The sequence below is a fragment of the Hippoglossus hippoglossus genome, chromosome 17, assembly GCF_009819705.1.
Source record: "Hippoglossus hippoglossus isolate fHipHip1 chromosome 17, fHipHip1.pri, whole genome shotgun sequence".
NCBI classification, from domain to species: Eukaryota; Metazoa; Chordata; class Actinopteri; order Pleuronectiformes; family Pleuronectidae; genus Hippoglossus; species Hippoglossus hippoglossus.
Genome location: NC_047167.1, coordinates 16455321 through 16475042, shown reverse-complemented (window position 1 = coordinate 16475042; position 19722 = coordinate 16455321). Strand labels below are relative to the sequence as shown.

At 41.0% G+C, this 19722-nt stretch overlaps 1 protein-coding gene across 1 annotated transcript in view; it reads right to left on the bottom strand.

Annotated features, from left to right (window-relative positions):
* The window catches only part of LOC117778863 (obscurin-like), a 54722-nt gene that overhangs the window by 11506 nt on the left and 23494 nt on the right, over window positions 1-19722 (bottom strand). The window contains 34 exon segments of the mRNA XM_034614725.1: window positions 70-191; window positions 307-388; window positions 650-931; window positions 1042-2385; window positions 2535-2564; window positions 3012-3041; window positions 3170-3460; window positions 3800-3890; window positions 3892-4073; window positions 4195-4470; window positions 4688-4954; window positions 6951-7077; window positions 7080-7184; window positions 7186-7226; window positions 7329-7409; window positions 7412-7594; window positions 7774-7849; window positions 7851-8032; window positions 8473-8751; window positions 9114-9285; window positions 9287-9381; window positions 10212-10481; window positions 10982-11248; window positions 12212-12399; window positions 12401-12476; window positions 12585-12851; window positions 13761-13841; window positions 14866-14937; window positions 15585-15680; window positions 17506-17772; window positions 17979-18245; window positions 18443-18709; window positions 18916-19182; window positions 19380-19646. Coding sequence (XP_034470616.1) covers window positions 70-191; window positions 307-388; window positions 650-931; window positions 1042-2385; window positions 2535-2564; window positions 3012-3041; window positions 3170-3460; window positions 3800-3890; window positions 3892-4073; window positions 4195-4470; window positions 4688-4954; window positions 6951-7077; window positions 7080-7184; window positions 7186-7226; window positions 7329-7409; window positions 7412-7594; window positions 7774-7849; window positions 7851-8032; window positions 8473-8751; window positions 9114-9285; window positions 9287-9381; window positions 10212-10481; window positions 10982-11248; window positions 12212-12399; window positions 12401-12476; window positions 12585-12851; window positions 13761-13841; window positions 14866-14937; window positions 15585-15680; window positions 17506-17772; window positions 17979-18245; window positions 18443-18709; window positions 18916-19182; window positions 19380-19646 — 6990 coding nt within the window.

Here is a 19722-nt window from a genome sequence, read left to right as displayed (position 1 = left end):
AGATATTATTCTAAAATGATTGGCAATTTTGTGTTAATTGACATTATAAGACCATTTAAACAAACTTACCTTTTACTTTAAGTTGCATTTTAGCAATAGGTGACCCTGGACAAACACGAACATCATGAAGGTCCTCCACAACTTGTGGTAACTGATCATCTTCAGCCACAGACTCAAAGGTCTCAGTTTCCCTGTACGAGAACAGCAGCACAGATCACTTTAAGTATTAATGTCATGCTAATATTATAAGATACGTTTATTAAAACATCTTTCTAGAATTTACTAAACAGTTCATAGTTTATTCACCTGGACATGTAGCCTTTGGCACTGACATATGAAGATGTCTCAGTGGCATCAGCAGCAGTGTCATAATCTGAGCTGCAAGACACTGATGGAAAGGGTTGATGTTCAGCATTAAACAATCATCAGGGACATAAGGGACAATGTGTTCGTCACTGTGTTTATATCATTCTGTAATTTTATTTAGAGACAGTTGAGTTTTGGACTTTTAATTATAAAAAAAATTAGTGAACAAAAGTAGCAACGAATAAGTAAAACAGATAAATACACAGGGATTTGCAACTACTGTTGACTCACAATAATTTGTAAAAGATACATGCAATTGTGAATATTATACATGTTCACTTACTGTCAACCCTGAGTTCGGCCTTAGTGGCTGCGATGCCGCTGCTGTTTTCAGCTGTGCAGCGATAGACACCCATGTCAGTGGGCAGCACAGTGGTGATGATGAGTTGGTGGCAGCCCTCCAGATCTTCATTTATCATATAATGGTCATTTTCCTCCAACACTTTGCCATCTTTGAACCAGCGAACAGTTGGAGGAGGCTTGCCAATCACAACACAGTCAAAGCTAACTGGATAACCATCTGGAACGTCCTGGCTTTGTAGCTCTGTCAGAAAAACTGGGGCAGCTGGATAACAAGACCAAGAAGAAAGTAAAGTTTAACAAAACGACTGAATAAAGCATCAATCTGCACTAAACTGTATATGTCGTTAGGTATGTTTGAGTACAAAGTCTTACCCTGGGCTCCAGCCATGAATGCAGGAGGTTGTCTATCTTGTGTGGGGGTCTGTGTGCCATCTTGGATGTAGCCCACCTTTTTAATTCTCAACTCCACTCTAAGAGGCCCGGCCTCCTGGATGTTTGTCTCTACAGGAACCCCGTGGATTGTAAACATCTCCTGGAACCTCTTAGAGGCGACTTCAGCCTCTGTCCGTGAATCAAAGCGAATGTAGATGTAATTGTCATCCTCACGGTAAGACTGAGGATCTGGGGCTCGCAGGTCTCCTTCATCTGCACTGACAAATGGTTCTTCCTCAACATCTGGTGGGAGACATGTGCGCAACAGGCGGCGGAGACGTCTGCTCGCCTTCCTCAGGGACTCGTCCATCTCACTACCTGAGGAGCTCTCAGGCTCACTGTCCGCACTGTAGCCCACCGTCAGTGGCCGTCGCCCAGAGGATTCTCTCACTGTCCCTACTGTGACCTTACCGCTATGAGAGTTGACTCCAAACTTGTTGGTGACTTCACAAGTGTAAACTCCTGTATCCTTTGTGGTGATGGCAGTGATGACCAGTGAGCAAGTGCCATCGTTATAGATATCAATATGGTGGTGCTTGCCATCCGTTAGTGGTTCACCATCCTTCAGCCAACGCACCTTTTCAGGTTTACCTTCCGCCACACATTCCAGATGGATGGTGCCATTTGGTTCTTTGGTCTGATCTTTGAAGACATCTTTGAAGACAGGACGCATGTCCTTACGGGCCTTGTACCCCTTGAAGGCAGCTTGAATTTTGATGGCAGCATCTCTGAGCTCAGGCTCATCCTCTTTACTGATCTCCATGATGTCTGTCTCCTCTGTAGTCACCTGTTTATTATCTGACTGATGAACTGTGGTTGTTTTCACTTCAGTTTGCTGCACTGTTTTCTGATCTGCCATCTGGAAATGTGCAAAGAACCTCTCAGTGGTCATTGTCTGTCCTTCATTGACGGCTGTGACAGAAGATGTGCTGCTCGTCTTGAGGTAGGACACAAGTGTTGCACCCCCTGAAAGAGATTGATCCTCAGAGCTGGTGCACAAGTTGGACTCTGTCTGCTTCTTAGACACAACGGCCTGCTCCTTCTCTACAGATTTTGTTTCCACTTTCTCTGAGGACTTTAGATCCTTCTGGTCAGATTGTTTTTTACCACCTTTACCATCGTCTTCAGGGTGTTCAGTGATGGAGTCCAAAGTGGGCTCTCGACTCATGCGACGTTTCTTAGCCGAAGCCTCCCACAGCTCATGGACATCACCTTCCTCAGCAGCCTCTGGAGGCAGATTGGGCTGCCCCAGGGCCTCTTGCTCTCCCTGTTTTACCTCTGTACCTATAAACAAAATACAGTTTTCATTCTTACTTTGACAATTGTTTAAAGAAAAATGTTCTTTGAGAGGGATATGAATGTGGAGGTGTTTAACTACAATAGAATTTGTAGGATAAATATAAGAAACCTACATAACAAATACATTGTCTTACCTGGACTAGTTGGTGGCTGTGTAGGTGCCTCTGTGTAACATAAAGAAAACAAACACACATAATATAATAGTATAATGTTTTCAGCATTTGTTGAGGTATAAAATTCATTTTCATTTCTAAGTTTTATGAGTTAAATAAAATTGCAGGAAAGGTTGTTGAGTGGGTGGTGTGTATTTTAAAGGTAGGCTACATCCATGGTAACGGCACTAACTATTGACTGTAGATGAGAAACGTCATGGCAAATTACATATTCTTTAATAACATATCATGAATTTCTGTCACATAATCATATCTTAAGAGCTGTACAACTGAAGCAAGTGTTACGATCCATCACTAAAGGCAGTTCAAAAATTAAAAAAAACTAACTTTTTTAAAGAAAGATGTTCTTTGAGAGGGATATGAATGTGGAGGTGTTTAACTACAATATAATTTGTAGGATAAATATAAGAAACCTACATAACAAATACATTGTCTTACCTGGAGTAGTTGGTGGCGGTGTAGGTGCCTCTGTGTAACATAAAGAAAACAAACACACATCATATAATAGTTCAGTCATTTGAGCAATAATAAGCCAAATGTCTTGGTGCGCATTGTAAATGTTACTTCCAGATGAACTGAACAACACATCCACTCACCAAGCTGCACAGTCTGAGGCAGCTCTACAGGCTCTCCAGTCCCAGCTATGTTGATGGCTGCCACTCTAAACCTGTAGCCACTCCCGGGGATAAGATTTTCAACCAAAAACTCTGTGTTACACACGGGTTCGGGCTGACACGGAAGCCAGAGGGCGCTGTCTACCAGCCGCAACTCCACTCTGTAGCCAAGAATAGGACTCCCTCCATCATGTAGCGGAGTGAACCAAGAGAGGGTTATAGACTGTTTGGTCTTACTGAGGACTTCTGGGTCCTCTGGGGGATCGGGTACAGCTGTGGGGAAGAAAAGCAGCTCATATGAACACTGAGGAATAAATACACAGAAAGTCATGTCAGCCTTTCAATGTCTGCCCTCAATAGTTGTTTTAATAGATATTTTGGCGACAGTGACTTTATTTGATCATTGATAGTACATATGGACTGAAAAAGGTCTGATAAATGCAGCATGTGTCTTTACCCATATTCCGTGGTATGAAGACATAGAGGTCTAGATGATAAGATAATGCCTTTGTAACATAAAATCAATATGCAGCTGTACTATATCCAATAAAGGCAAACATGATCCAAAAATGGAGATTAATTTATAAATGTATAAACTTGACAAACACTTACTGATGATAGTGAGCTTGGCCAAAGAGAGAGCATCTCTAGCAGCAAATGTAATTTCCTGCTGGGGCAGAAGTGGTGCATGTCTCAGGACAATGGCGATAGGAACAGCCATCAGCCCTCATAGCCCAGAGATCGCTGGGCTTGATCTCAACCCCGTTAGCATACCAGGCTACTTCTGCCACGGGGATGGGTTCAGTTAGCTCCACACAAAATTCAACCTTCTCTCCAACGGCAGCGACTTTGTCTTCCAGACCCTTCACAACATCCAGCTGCCATCCTAATGATAGAAATCCATAGAATTGCATGTAAAAGAAAAAGTTACAGTAATGAAATAAAAGAATTCATGATTCATACATGATTTTTATGAATACAACTTCAAAGTCTTCCAGCGTTCTCACCCTTGACAGAGAGTTGTGCAGATGTGGATGCTGTCCCAGCTTTGAAGGTCACTGTGCAACTGTCTTTAACGTGCATTTCCTTCAGCAGGAGCAGGTGACGACGGCCACTCTCAAATGACACAATCTCAACATTACGAGATTCCTTCACTGGTTTGCCCATCGAGAACCAGTGGCAGTCTTTGGACTCAGGACGAGACAGGGCACACTCGAATAGTGTTTCACCTCCATCGAAGGTTTCTGCATTCTCCAGGCCCTGAACAATAGTTATAGGTTTGCCTGTAGAAGACAACAGGAAAATGAAGAAAGAAAGAGCACACTCAAAAAAGATTTTCAGACAGCTGCAGTGTTAAGACATCAACTCAAATGGGATTTTGCCAACACACAGCACAGTCTTTGTGATGATCATTTTATTTGGCCAAAGTAATGTTAGCTTAGAGGGAGCAGAGGAGATTCCCTAAAGGTCGGTGGTCTTTCCATGTGGAGGGAAGCTCACCTTCCACATGAAGTGAAGCTACCACACTGGTCCCCTCTGCCTCACAGGAGTATGTGCCCTTGTCCTCAGTGGACACACTGCTAATGTACAAGCGAGCCACATTCCAGTCCTGCTCCACCACCACCCTTCGGCCATCAGGCTGCAATGGCTGCCCGTCTTTCTTCCACTGAGCCTTGACCGGCCGTGAATACTGGCAGATGAACTCAGCCGGTTGGTTTTCGACCACACAAAGGTCCTCCATCTCGCTCACCACTTCAACTGTGGGATCTGAGGTTGGGGTCAGGGGTCATAGGGTCAAACCTTGACCGTGAGATATAACGATATATACAATGCAGACATGCCGGATGACAGATGGGCTTATAACCCCCAAAAGTAGATTGACAAATGTGAATGACATTAATAAGAACTTAAAGATTGTCCAATACAAACCACATGTGCCATGGGAAAATCTGTTTCAATTTTCACTGTGACCAGTGTATTGTATTGTATAAGTATCCAGGGGGTCAAAAAGCCCAACAGTCAAGGTTCAGGGTAATGGTCACAACCAAAGGCCAAGAAGAGCTGACAGCTAATGAGAAGTCAGGGTATAGGAGGACAGAAGTCATGGATCAGGGAGGCGTAGGTAGGTTAGCAGTTTTAGTGCTTGAGGGTTAGGGCCACGGCTTAGTGCGATGGGACGGTAGAGGTGGAATATGAGTATTCAACAGCAGCCGGCCAGCATGGATTGGTGGAGCAGCACTTTACTAACGCAACATTTCTGTTGTTGCAATTAAGTGTTTGACTAACTCTGAAAATAAAAAATGTATCAAACGTAAACATCACCAAAACCAAACCTAATATAAGTTTTTTACTGTCTCAAATCACCAAATAAGACTCACTCATCATTTATATTACCAAGGCATATTTATATTCTGTTAGGGCTGCACAGTTGATCATATAATAATCATGATCCTGCATTTGGTTTTTGAAATCTTAAGAGTGCCTGACTCAGAACAACAACTTAAGAAATCCCCAATTGCAGAAGCTTGTTTCCAGGATCCCTTCTATTTACAAGTCTCTGTTTCCCACAGACAGTTATAAAATCTATGTAACACATAGTCAAGACCTTTATCTAGCCAAAACATATTATTTGTTATTTATACGAATCAAATGAAAAAAACGCAGAGAGATGTTGGGGCAGCAACAAGAAACCTAGGAGGTCTTTGAACCAACAACAATATCCAACGTAGGCAGCAGCCTCAACACTTAACAATAACCAAGCTGTCAGGGACACTAGGAACAATACCAATGAAGTCAACAGTGCTCATTTGTTCTCAACATTTGTTGAGGTATAAAATTCATTTTCATATCTAAGTTTTGTGAGTTATATAAAATAGCAGGAAAGGTTGTTGAGTGGGTGGTGTGTATTTTAAAGGTAGGCTACATCCATGGTAACAGTTACTAACTATTGACTGTAGATGAGAAACGTCATGGCAAATGACATATTCTTTAATAACATATCATGAATTTCTGTCACTTAATTATATCTAAAGATCTGTACAAGTGAAGCAAGTGTTATGATCCATCAGTAAAGGCAGTTCAAGAATTGAAAACTTAAATACACTACACCTGAAAATGAATAAATGTTTAAATGAAATGACTAAGATAAAAAAATTGAGAGTCATTATCATGATTATCATATTATCACTTTTCGCAGCCCGAATTACAGCACACTGCCAGGATTCTAAGAGAATCCAAAAAGATGAATAACTCTAAATAATTGTTTCTGTTAAAATGAATGACTTATGGTGTCTTGGTTTAGATGCTACTCTACTCCAACAAAACTTTGCTGTGGTGCTGAACCCAGTGTAGGTTTTGGTTGTGTCAAATCATATGGCACGAAACTCAATATTATCATTATTAATGAAATTAGGAAAAATGCTTCTCATGCATGACAGAGCACTGAAATGTCAAATGTCATAATTAAGTTATTCATTAACTTTGAACTTTCTATGCAAGCCTGCAAAAAACAATTGTAATTCATGGTGTATTCACTCATCTTTTTCAAGAGGAATTACAGCAGATTTTGTTGATGCAAACAGAGATGATTCAGTACATTTTAGTCTTGTGTGCCTTCTAATTAATAAAAAATATGATAAATGCCAATTCCTGAACTGTAAATTGTAGTTACAACATCACATCCTTGGATTAAAAATAAGCTGCAGGGTTAAAAAAGAGTTACTGCTTCTCACAGTCTCTCAAGGTTTTCTTTGAAACATGATACCTTTGACTAAGAGCTTGGAGCTTGATGTTAAACTGTCAGCTTTGAACGTGACAGTGCCAGAGTCGTCTGTGGCCAGGTTCTTTAAGGTCAGTGTGTAGATGTGGCCCTGGCTCAGCCACTATCTCACTACAAGGGTCTGTTTTCCAACAAGGTGCCATCCAGCCACCACTCCACCTTGCCAGGTGCCCTACCAGACAGCTGGCAGGAGAAGGTTGCCCATTCCCCAACAAAGACGTTCGGTGGTCTTAAGACCACAAACAATGAAGACTTCTTTCACTGTTGAGTGAAAAATACAAAATATGCATACACTGAGCCTAAAAACTTACAACAGAAAATGCAAATAAAAGGACAAACACAACAGTATTGTAGGAAGGCTACCTTGCACTGCCAAATAAGCCGTAGTGAGCTGGTCTCCTGCGTCACAGGTGTAGTAGCCACTGTCTTCAGGATCCAAGTTACTATACAGAGCTCTTGAATGCACCCTTCCTGCCTCATCTTATACTTCTTACCGGGCTCGAGGACAATGCCTCCTTTCCTCCACTCAACACAAACACCTGGCTTAGACAGCTCACAGCGCAGGGTAGAATCATCACCCTCTATGGCATCCTCGTTCTTTAGCTCCTTCCGGAAGAACACCGGGGCACCTGGTGAGAATGTAAAATGGTAAAGTTTTGCATCAGATGTCGAAAGGACAAGATCATCAAGAACATCTCTGAGGGCCTTAATATGAAAGTCTTGCTGATGCACACAGATGCCAGACTGGCTGTGTGGGTGAGGGAAGTGGAGGTTCAAGAATATGTTTAGAGGTAGCATCATTCTTTACCTTCCACGGTCACCGTGACCTCACATTGTGCATCTCCAGTGTCACACGTGTACACTCCTGAGTCCTCAGGCACCCCCGTTGAGGATACAAAGCTGATGGAAAGCTCCATTCTTCTTCAGGTCATACTTGAGACCCGCTTGGATGGCCACGTCGTTTCTGATCCAGGTGACTGTGGCCTTGGGGTCAGAGATGGTGCAGGCCAGAGTGACAGTTTCACCCTCGATTACCAAAGTGTTGTGCGGCTTCTCTATGATTTTCACTGTAAATGTGGAAAACCCGTAACGAGATTTATTATCAGAAACATTTATATGTAGTCTTCTTTTTCTATTTAGCTTTTGCATTAATTATTAACAAATAATAAAGCATGCACTGTTTAGTATATGCTACCACTCAATTTAAAGCAAAATGAATCACGAAATTTATCAGAAATAGATCTAGTGTCATTAAATCAATTATAATAAGACAAACATTTAATAATTAAAGTACTGAAAAACTTAAGAGTTAAGTACTTAGTCTCCTTTAGTTGTATTAGTGTAACTAGCTAATCTTATTAATTGATGTTAAGAATGGAGAATACAGTTAGAATGTGGAAGATGACGGTGCAAGCAGATTTCCATTTGCCAAGACAAAGCTGTTTGGTAGTCGATGGAGATGGATGTGAGGATTATATTCTTCAAGTGACCATGTCGTCCTCTTTACCTTTGGGTTTCTCCTCCACCAGCAGACAGGCCACACTTTTCTCTTCTCCCACTACGAAGGCAACATCTCCTGATTCCTCCGTGGTTACCATCTTCAGGGCCAAACGGTGCACTCTGCCCTGGCTGCTCATTTGATTCAAATCATTATTCTGGAGGAGGTTGTCTGCGAGCCACCATTCTCCGTTTGTCACGCCCGAGTGTGACAGCTCAACTTCAAAGACGGCATCCTGCCCAGTGGTGACAGTGATATCGTAGAGTTCTCGGATGATGCGCACACGCTCTGATGGGGGAACGGGATCATGGTCAGTGATCAGACCTCTGCAAACCTTCCAGATGGCATCAAATATGAGGGTGTATCCATTATTAAGAAACTAATTTTTATATTTACTTAATATTTGTCAAATATTTAGTTAAAGACTAAGTTAAAATATTTTAAATGAAACCAAAACAAATTGTATTTCCTGCATGCATAACGTAAATATTATGACTCCAACCACATTCAAATAAAAAAAGATAGTCTACAACTGTGAAATCCAAGAGAATAAACGTGATCCACTACTTGGGAATGGCATGGATGGATGGGAAATGAACTTCGGCAGGGATGAAGAGGAGAGGAGACGAGAGACATAGATGTGCTGTTACCTTTCACAGTCAGGGTAGCAGTGCTCTTCTTGTCCCCTGCATGGCTGGTGTATTCTCCACTATCCTCCACTTTCAGCTTGTGTATGACCAGGCTGTGAGTGGTTCCTCCCTGCTCAATGGTGTACTTCTCCCCATGGGCGAGTTCAGACGAGCCCTTGCACCAGGCTACCTTGGCAATCAGGGCTGGATGTTTCGCAGGACAGGGTGACTTTGCCTCCTTCTGTGGCCTCTTGACTTTCCAGCTCCTTCTTGAATAACACTGGAGCAGCTGCTAGAAATAATTGAATTAATATTAATTAGGATGCTTTATCTAACACTTTTCAGAGGCCAAACACAGCCACCACAACACACAGTGTACTCAGAAGTGACCATATTTATACCCACAATTTCCATAATTCCATACAAAGGACAAGCTTAAAACAGAACATGAACAGCACTGTTAAAGGTCCATAGTTAAACTACACCTAAAAATAAAAAAAGGGTACTGTAAAACTTTACTGCGCATTAATCATTTTAAGCCGTATGCTAAAATATTCACAAAAGCTATTGCAAAGTACATTTGGTTTAGTCAGTTTCATTATAGTTTAGTAAAAAGAATGGAAGAGTGAAACTATTGGAGTTTAACAACAAATAACATTGCAGGATCAAACTTTAAGTTATTTCAATAAAGTGTAAAGTTAAAAAGAGTAATGCAAGTGCAGAATATAAGAATGAAAGGGAAACATATTGATCAGCATGACCAATATGTACGTTGTAATTTAAAACAAGGTGTAAAAGGAAAGGGGAATGTGGTTAGTTCAAATTCAATGGATAGAGGGTTGATCAAGATATACTGTAGAAATACGAAGGGATATGCTGTCAACACGTGGTATGAATGAGAAAGTAACATGATAGTTGAGCAGTCAAACAAAAGTGAAAGAAAAGCCATTACAAGTAAATCACAAGAATCTAAGTCTTGGGATTTTTTGTAGGAACTTTTTGAAAAGATCGAAAGTTGGCGTCCAACGAGACAGATGACAGAAAAGAAATGAACAGAAGTCCAGATGTTGCTGTAGAAGCAGAAGATTCTTGCCTTAATGGGCCAAATGTTTCTCTTACCTCTGACTGTGAGAGAAGCCGTTGAAGTGTGGTTTCCCACAGTGAAAGTAACTGATCCTGAGTCGGTTGCGGTGACACCTCTGAGTGTGAGGCTGTGTACTCGATTCTCAGTCTTGATCAGGTTCATTTCATTATTCTGTAGTGGGACGTCCTGGAGTTTCCACTGGGCCAGAGGTGCCTCATCATGAGAGACCAGACACTCAAAGTGGACATCTTCCCCCTCATAGACAACTGAGCTCTCCAAGAATTTCAGTATGGTAATCTCGACCTCTGTTTGGCAAATACATTTCAGCAAAAGAGTTAGATATTTGTCGTACGAAATCAGCAAATGCTTGACAAAGGTATAGCTGAGGTTTTGCAGGCTGTGATCAAAGTGTGATTGAACTTATACAGATTTCGGTCAAGCTGTTATTTAATACCAAGTGAAGATAAACAGAGTAGGGTGTGTTAATTTTAGTGAAGGGGAAGGAGAGATGGGTGCAAGTGATGAGATGAGATCAGTGATCGAGCTCCACAGAAAAGTGCTTGTAAGTGAACAAGTGCTTTGAAAGCAGTGAACGGGCAAAACAAAACCACACGTGGGATGAGAAACAATGCTTGAATATCAAAATGCAGTCAAGACCCCACACGTGATCTCCAGATGATAGATTGATACATTTCACACTCAAGCGTTGCTTTGTGAGAAGACAATCAACAAGAGGGAGTGATGAGAGACACGAAGAAAGAAGTGAATCCAGAGAGAAAGACACTCTTACAAAGATAGAGCCTACCCTGCACAGTGAGGACAGCTGACGTCCTTTGACTGCCTGTATCACAGGAATATTCTCCAGAGTCAGCTCCCTGCAGTTTATAGATGACAAGCTCCACTACAGTCCCTTCCTGTTTCAGGTGGTACTTGCTGCTGGATGCCAGCTCTCTGTCACCATGCCTCCAGGCAACAATTGCACCGGGTTTTGTGGTCTCACAGCGAAGAATAGCGATCTCCCCTGCCTGCCTTTCAACCTTCTGCAGCTGAGTTTTGAAAAGGACAGGCTGGGCTACAGGGGAGGAAAATAAAGAAATGAAAAGAAAACTAAATTAAGAGATTTGAGAGAAAACCGGTACCCTATATAAATATAAATAGCAGAGGTAGAACTATCCAAATCTTTTTAGTCTCAAGTCTTTATCCGAATGTTGAGTCAAATCCTTAAGTTAGTCTAACAAAGCTTAAAGTGTAACTTCACCCCGAAGTTAGGCTGAAGTGCCTTAACCCTGGCAATTAAAAATATGCATTGACTGTGTGTCTGTGTAAACTGCTCATCATGAGGCTCTGAACTGGGAAACTCAGTCATCAAGAGAGAAACACTATTCCTTGGAAAATGATTTGCCACAGCTCTCCAAATGTGAGCCGGTGGACACTTCATCTGTCATATTTCTATAGATGGTCATTTTGCAGTAATTGCTTCATCAATATACTCAATCCGCTCACAGTCAAGGATTGTGGGAGATATTACTCCTCTCCCACAATCTGCAGAATCAGATTGTCGGACTCCTACGTCTACTACTGTCGGTGGTTGGTTTTTATACGAGGGGTGGCGAGTGACGCTCCCTCCAGATCAACCAAAAGCAAAATACAATTGCAATTGCCACGTTTCAACCAGTAGAGGGCAGTTGCGATACATATTTACCATACAAAATGTACAATTCAAAGTCTTAATGATATGGACCTAAATCAATCAGTGAAATACTAAATACACATATATATTGGTTTAGGGGTTTAGTTACTCTTTAAGCATACCTTAAGTATCAGAAACAAGAAGCCTCACCTGTGTGTTTGATTTTAACCAATAATGTATCAACAAGCAATATTATTAAACATCAGATAAGGTACAGGCTTATCTTGTTATACAGCGTAAGCACCTAATTCAATGTGTATTATTTACAGTAATAAAAAGCTCAAGTCTTACTAGTTACAAATGTAACTCAAGTATCTCCACTGCAAACAACAGTTTCAGGCGTACCCATCACAGCTAGATGTGCAGTGCTCTGACGTCCACCAGTGTCACATGTGTAACTCCCAGAATCCTCTGGATCTACATCATGGATTAGCAGAGTGGCGATTTGTCCTGTTTGTCTAATTTCATATTTGGCACAACGACAAAGACCAAGTTCTCCTTTCCGCCACTCCAAAGAAACACCAGGTTTAGAAGCTCACAGTCAGTGTGACACTGTCCCCCTCTTCAGCCGTCAGATTTTCCAGCTCTTTTGTAAATATGACTGGGGCAGCTGATGGATGAAAAGAAAGAATGGCGACGAAGAAATAGAGTGAAATTAAGAAGACTGACTCAAGAGACTAGAGGACAGAATACGATGACGACACAGTCTCCATCCTACCATTTACTGCAACAGCAGCTGAGCTTATTGCGTCCTCTGAACAGCATGAGTAGTTTCCTGTGTCTCCAGGTGTCAGATCATGGATCTGTAGCACATAATTGAATCCTGTTTGTCTCATCTGGTACTTTTCTCCAGACGTCAGGACTTGACTTCCCTTCTTCCATTCGACAGTGAGTCCGGGTTTAGAAAGCTCACAATGCAGAGTGACACTAGCTCCCTCTTCAGCCTCCTGGCCCTCAAGGTCTTGAATGACTGTGGCTGGAAGAACTGGGGATCGAATACATTGAATAAGCTGTCGATGTTTACCAGTTGTAACCCACAGGATTCTAGGACAGATGTGATAACAGTATGGATATTGTGTAAAAAAAAAAATGTTGTACTTACCTGCTTTTAAGTCAAAACCAAAATAGAAAAATAAAACACATATGTATGCGTGTTTTGATATGTACACAAGCACACAAATACATTTGTGCACGTAGCAGCACTGATGCACAGCCAATAATTCCTGCTCTCATTCAAAACAGGGGGCAGACTAAAGGTTTATCAAGGCTCTGAATCCCAGCTCACTGGAGACAACAACAATCCAGAACACAGAATATCAGGCATTCACAATCAAATACCAAAAGAGCAACAACAAGCTAGACTAAATATACAACATACAAAAACCCCACACAGAAATCAAAGAGGAAACAATACGCAGATGTCACAAAAATATTAATTTTACTTCAATTTTGGTTTTCAGCTTTTTTGATTCTGGCTTTAGAAACAGCAAGAGTTGGTTTCTCTGCAGGTGTAGTGTGATTAATGTAATTAAATATCTGCTGTGAGAAACACTGAGCACCATAAACGCAAGAATGATAATGGAATTAAAAATATAAAGCAACAACAACAACCAACACCAACAATACTGAATGCAACAGCAAGTAATTGATTGACTCAAACTCAAGGATGCTGCCAATATGCAATTTCCAACTCCTCAGCGAACAAGAACAAATGAACCAGACTGTTGACCAAACTTTGAAGACACAAAGATGTTATGTCACATCATAGAAGTCTGATATCACAGCTTGTGTTTTGGCAAAAACCCAGCAAACATAAAATGTACTGAATAATAACAGAAAACTTCCACTCGTTACAAACGTACTCTTGGGGTTTACTTATTGAACCACCACATACCTTCAACTCTCTGTTTGGATTCCTGTTTCTCAGATTCAGCTTTGGACGTCACTGCTGAAGCTGAGGACTTCTCTGTTGTAACCGAAGTTATTTGAAGACATGAAACAACAGATTTCAAAATCAGCTTAAATCTTCACGAACAGACTGAACAATGCAACAGCTCGAAAGCAACGTGCCACAGATTTTAGAGCCACAAAGTCCGAGACAAAACCGGGACTTGATTCAGAGACTCGAAGCAAGACGGAACAGTGCCATGACCAAGAACTTTCTGTCCAACAAGGGACAACAGCAACATACTGACAAATGGCAAACAACAAACCACGTGGATGAATATTTTGTATAGTAAGCTAACATTAGAAATGAGGTTTATTTCTTCCTCAGCTTTGCTTGGCTCTTCAGTCTGTAAAACTACAGCCACTGGAGCGTTTGATTGCTTCACTGTTGCAATGAAACATTGAAGATTGTTGCCAACAGCAACAAATCTTATTGTCATGTAATATGTCTTGCATAATTAAATTCACCTTAATCCTTCATACTGCTGAAATGAATCTGTATCATCATTAACTTCAATCACTAACCTATGAATTGAGCTTTTGAATGAGATGAATATTTATGAACTACACAGCACACACCAGTATACACACCCAAGCCCAAGCACAGCATCACAAGCCGCTGTGCACGGTACGATTAACAGAGCAGCGTGACTTGGGTAACATGACAACATGACAGGTATCTACTGCAAATGATAATAGCTGCTATAAAAAATTCTTGTTCATTTTCTTAGTGCATCACTTCCACAAAAAAAGCACAAGGAACTGCAGCGCAAAGACAAATATTACATATCAGCTATAGCCAGATATTAGCACAACTTAATTTACCACAACTCAATTTAATATAATATTTTCCTATTTATACAATGAAATTCTGTGAAAACTAATTTTTACTTTCAATTATTTTGTACGTTTCCAACTCTTCGCAGCTGAAGCCAAACACATAACAAGTGTAAATCAGAAAGACGGTAGACAGCATCAGCGGAACACCTGCATCTGGTAACACAGAGCATTCAAGGCAGGAAACAATGAGGGAGCAGGAAGCTATCCAATACCTTTTACTGGCTCTTTGGTCCCCTGCTTCTCTGTATCTTGTTTCACAGATACTCCTGCAGAAGTCTTCTCAACTGGGATAAGACACAACATCAATTTCACAATCTTACAGTGATGAGTCCCCGAATACTGTCCACCAGAGCCAGTAAAGCACACACAGTCCCAAAACACCCAGTAAACCCTGTTTACTGTCCCTGTTTACAACTCATACTTGTGATGTTACATTAAATATATCCGTGTCCACCCAGTAACTGTCACAGGGAGGGTAAGCGGTATCTCTGAAAATGAAAAGCAATGGAAATCAATAAAGCTACAAGCTGAAACAATTAAAGCCGCTCTCCTCTATTCTCTCACAGATCATTATCAGCAATCGAACACAGAGAAACAATCCAACACAGTGCTGCCATAAACATAGAGCATTAAAATGTTCCACATTCAACACAGACCTGCAGTAAACACGGCCTTGATACAACTGGACAAAAGCAACAACATACAGCAAAATATATGAGAGCTAATAAGAACATAAAGCCTCCTTCTTCATATTCAGTGGGCAAAACAACAAGCTGCACACACAGTAAATCTGGAATCGAATACTGACCCTGTATTTTCCACTTCTATGGTTTTAAGTGTGCTTATCTACAACATCTCGCTCTAAAAGAAGGAGACAGTATTGACAGATGTCCAAGTATCCAACCAGCCCCATGCAAACAGGTCTCATTACCTTCACCTCCCACTCTCAGCTCTTGTGAATCCCTCTGAATCTCCTGTTTGAGGAGCTGCAGTGAAGGAGTCTGCCCAGTAGTTACCACAGTCACAGCTATGAAATTGAACACAGCGTTGTTACATGTATTACAATAATTGAGTCTTAAAAATCTTAAAGCAGCTGATAGGAACAAAGCCTTACTCCATACCATAATGTCAGCCTCCATGCAACACAGTCACCCAAGTAGCATAAGCACCAAAATAAGACACAGATCATTTAACAGGGAACTAATTCCCATTTTACATAAAGATATAAAGGGAGGGAAAACCGTATTCAGCCTAAAAGCAATCCCTGAAGCAACAAGACACAAAGTAAGCCAATTCATGACATAACAAGTTTGTGTCTGATGAACAACCACCATCGAAGTCTCTGCCACTTTATCTCTCTCATTTCTCTTTGGCTTCCATTCAACAAAGCCTTGCATTGCAAACACGAATTAATTATATATACAAATGGGCTTAACAGACAAGCAAAGCTGAAAATCTGAAAATTACCTTCCACTGTTTCTCGGATCTCCTGCCTGGTTTGATTGTCTTTAGCAGCTATGGAAAGCATGACATAGAAATAGCAGCAACAAGTGACTGTTTGCAGTATTTACCACAATATTATATAAAATTATATGTTCAAAATTATTAATAAGGTTTGTTTTCTGTATAACTGCCACAAATTTAAATACCTTAAATCTCCTCAAACCACACAAATGACAATGAAACATGCTAAACACAAGTAAATTATACAGTATAAGCTTGAGCTGATGACATTCTCAAACTATCAACATGCTACCAGCTCATTAGCCACAAATAAAAGGGTTTCTTCTTTCTATATTTTACATTTGCTGGTTTTGCCACATACACTGCAAATAAAACACAGTGGAAAAAACACTGCCACGAAAATTCTAAGTCAATCCCAATATCAGACAAAAGCAACATATGATGCCACAAACATTAACATCTGGTAAACTAGAAAGACATGATGCCACAGGAGCACTTCTCATAGTGTGTAAGCGACAAAGGTACGAGGCCGATTAAAGGAAAAGTGCCACATGACAACACAAAGACCATTATCAAGATGGATAGAGCACATAAAGCTTCAAGTCTTGCCAGCCATCTTATTTTCATACCTCCCATTGTTTCCTTGGTCTCCTGCCTTTTAGACCCCAATTGATCAGCTGAAAGAGGAGCGGACAGCTTCACAGCTAAAGGAAAACAATTTGAACATAAATTGCTGAAAGATACTTGATCAATGATACAACTTTACCATAATGACTGAAAACGAATACAGTTTATGGACCAGCACACACACATTATCAGGAGTCAACAACACCAGCAATAAAAAGAAAACTATCACATAGCACACACAAAAGAACAGCAATCAGCATCCCAACTATGATGACAAAAAAGCTGCATCCTCTGTGGTTTGTTTTCTAAAATTCACAAAAGGAAAATAAAAGAATTGATGAATAATCCTCCAAAAAAATGTCAAAATTCAAACATTGCAACACAGAGCACACTTCAGAAAAGTGTTTGTCATCCAACAACAACAACAACAACAACAACATCAAAAAAACAACAACAACAACCACAACAGATTCCACACATACAATGTCAAGGACAATATCTGTTGACATACAACATCCACAATGAACGCTGACATTCTTGGAGCCAATAAACAGAAAAAAGACGGTGAAAAACACTCACGAACAGAAAAGACAAGCTCTGATCGAATTAGAATCTGATCTGTAATTATGTCTGAACAATATATTATCTGCAGTAATTAAATATACTAATATAAAATGTTAAAGCACAAAATTGTTAGTTTTCAAACATTATATAGACACCTCTTAATACAGTGTAAAGGTTCAAATCACTCGTCTTCCTACCCTTGATCTTGAGACTGGCTGTGGTCGTCTGGTCTCCACACACACAGCTGTAGTCTCCACTGTCTTCTGGCACCACTCTGTTGAGCAGCAGTTCATTCACAGAGGCTTTCTGCTTCATCTGGTACTTCTCTCCAGACTTCAGCACCTGAGTTCCCTTCTTCCACTCCACTGAGACTCCAGGTTTGGAGAGCTCACAATGGAGAGTGACGCTGGCTCCCTCCTCTGCTTCCTGAGTCTCTAACTTCTGTTTGAAGGTCACTGGTTGGGCTGAGCATGTATTAGTTGGTTAGCATCAGTGCCATGCCATAACTTACAATATAAAAACATATACATAGAACACAATAGAAAATCCTAAACAATTCACAATCCATAATTGCAGGTCAAACATGAATGATATGAGCATATAAAAAGTGGCTGTCTATAAATTGCTAAAAACTTTCAATGGACCAACTCTTTAAAAATCTTCTTCCTACCCTTGATCTTGAGACTAGCTGTGGTTGTCTGGTCTCCACACACACAGCTGTAGTCTCCACTGTCCTCTGGCACCACTTTGTTGAGCAGCAGTTCATTCACAGAGGCTTTCTGCTTCATCTGGTACTTCTCTCCAGACTTCAGCACCTGAGTTCCCTTCTTCCACTCCACTGAGACTCCAGGTTTGGAAAGCTCACAGCGCAGGGTGACGCTGACTCCCTCCTCAGCTTCCTGAGTCTCCAACTTCTGTTTGAAGGTCACTGGTTGGGCTGAGCATGTATTGGTTGGTTAGTGATCAGTGTCATGAAAAACAATATTAAAAATATATATAACACAAAAAACAGAGACAAAACACAAAGACAAACAATAACAAGAAGAAACCAACATCATGTAGACACCACAAAAACCTACTGTATAAGGTTTTTGACAAACATTCCATGGACCACAGCTTTACAATTCTTCCTACCCTTGATCTTGAGACTGGCTGTGGTCGTCTGGTCTCCACACACACAGCTGTAGTCTCCACTGTCTTCTGGCACCACTCTGTTGAGCAGCAGTTCATTCACAGAGGCTTTCTGCTTCATCTGGTACTTCTCTCCAGACTTCAGCACCTGAGTTCCCTTCTTCCACTCCACTGAGACTCCAGGTTTGGAGAGCTCACAATGGAGAGTGACGCTGGCTCCCTCCTCTGCTTCCTGAGTCTCTAACTTCTGTTTGAAGGTCACTGGTTGGGCTGAGCATGTATTAGTTGGTTAGCATCAGTGCCATGCCATAACTTACAATATAAAAACATATACATAGAACACAATAGAAAATCCTAAACAATTCACAATCCATAATTGCAGGTCAAACATGAATGATATGAGCATATAAAAAGTGGCTGTCTATAAATTGCTAAAAACTTTCAATGGACCAACTCTTTAAAAATCTTCTTCCTACCCTTGATCTTGAGACTAGCTGTGGTTGTCTGGTCTCCACACACACAGCTGTAGTCTCCACTGTCCTCTGGCACCACTTTGTTGAGCAGCAGTTCATTCACAGAGGCTTTCTGCTTCATCTGGTACTTCTCTCCAGACTTCAGCACCTGAGTTCCCTTCTTCCACTCCACTGAGACTCCAGGTTTGGAAAGCTCACAGCGCAGGGTGACGCTGACTCCCTCCTCAGCTTCCTGAGTCTCCAACTTCTGTTTGAAGGTCACTGGTTGGGCTGAGCATGTATTGGTTGGTTAGTGATCAGTGTCATGAAAAACAATATTAAAAATATATATAACACAAAAAACAGAGACAAAACACAAAGACAAACAATAACAAGAAGAAACCAACATCATGTAGACACCACAAAAACCTACTGTATAAGGTTTTTGACAAACATTCCATGGACCACAGCTTTACAATTCTTCCTACCCTTGATCTTGAGACTAGCTGTGGTCTTCTGGTCTCCACACACACAGCTGTAGTCTCCACTGTCCTCTGGCACCACATTGTTGAGCAGCAGTTCATTCACAGAGACTTTCTGCTTCATCTGGTACTTCTCTCCAGACTTCAGGACCTGAGTTCCCTTCTTCCACTCCACTGAGACTCCAGGTTTGGAGAGCTCACAATGGAGAGTGACGCTGGCTCCCTCCTCAGCTTCCTGAGTCTCCAACTTCTGTTTGAAGGTCACTGGTTGGGCTGAGCATGTATTAGTTGATTAGTGGTCAGTGTCATGAAATAAAATATGTTTAAAAATATATAACACAAACAACAG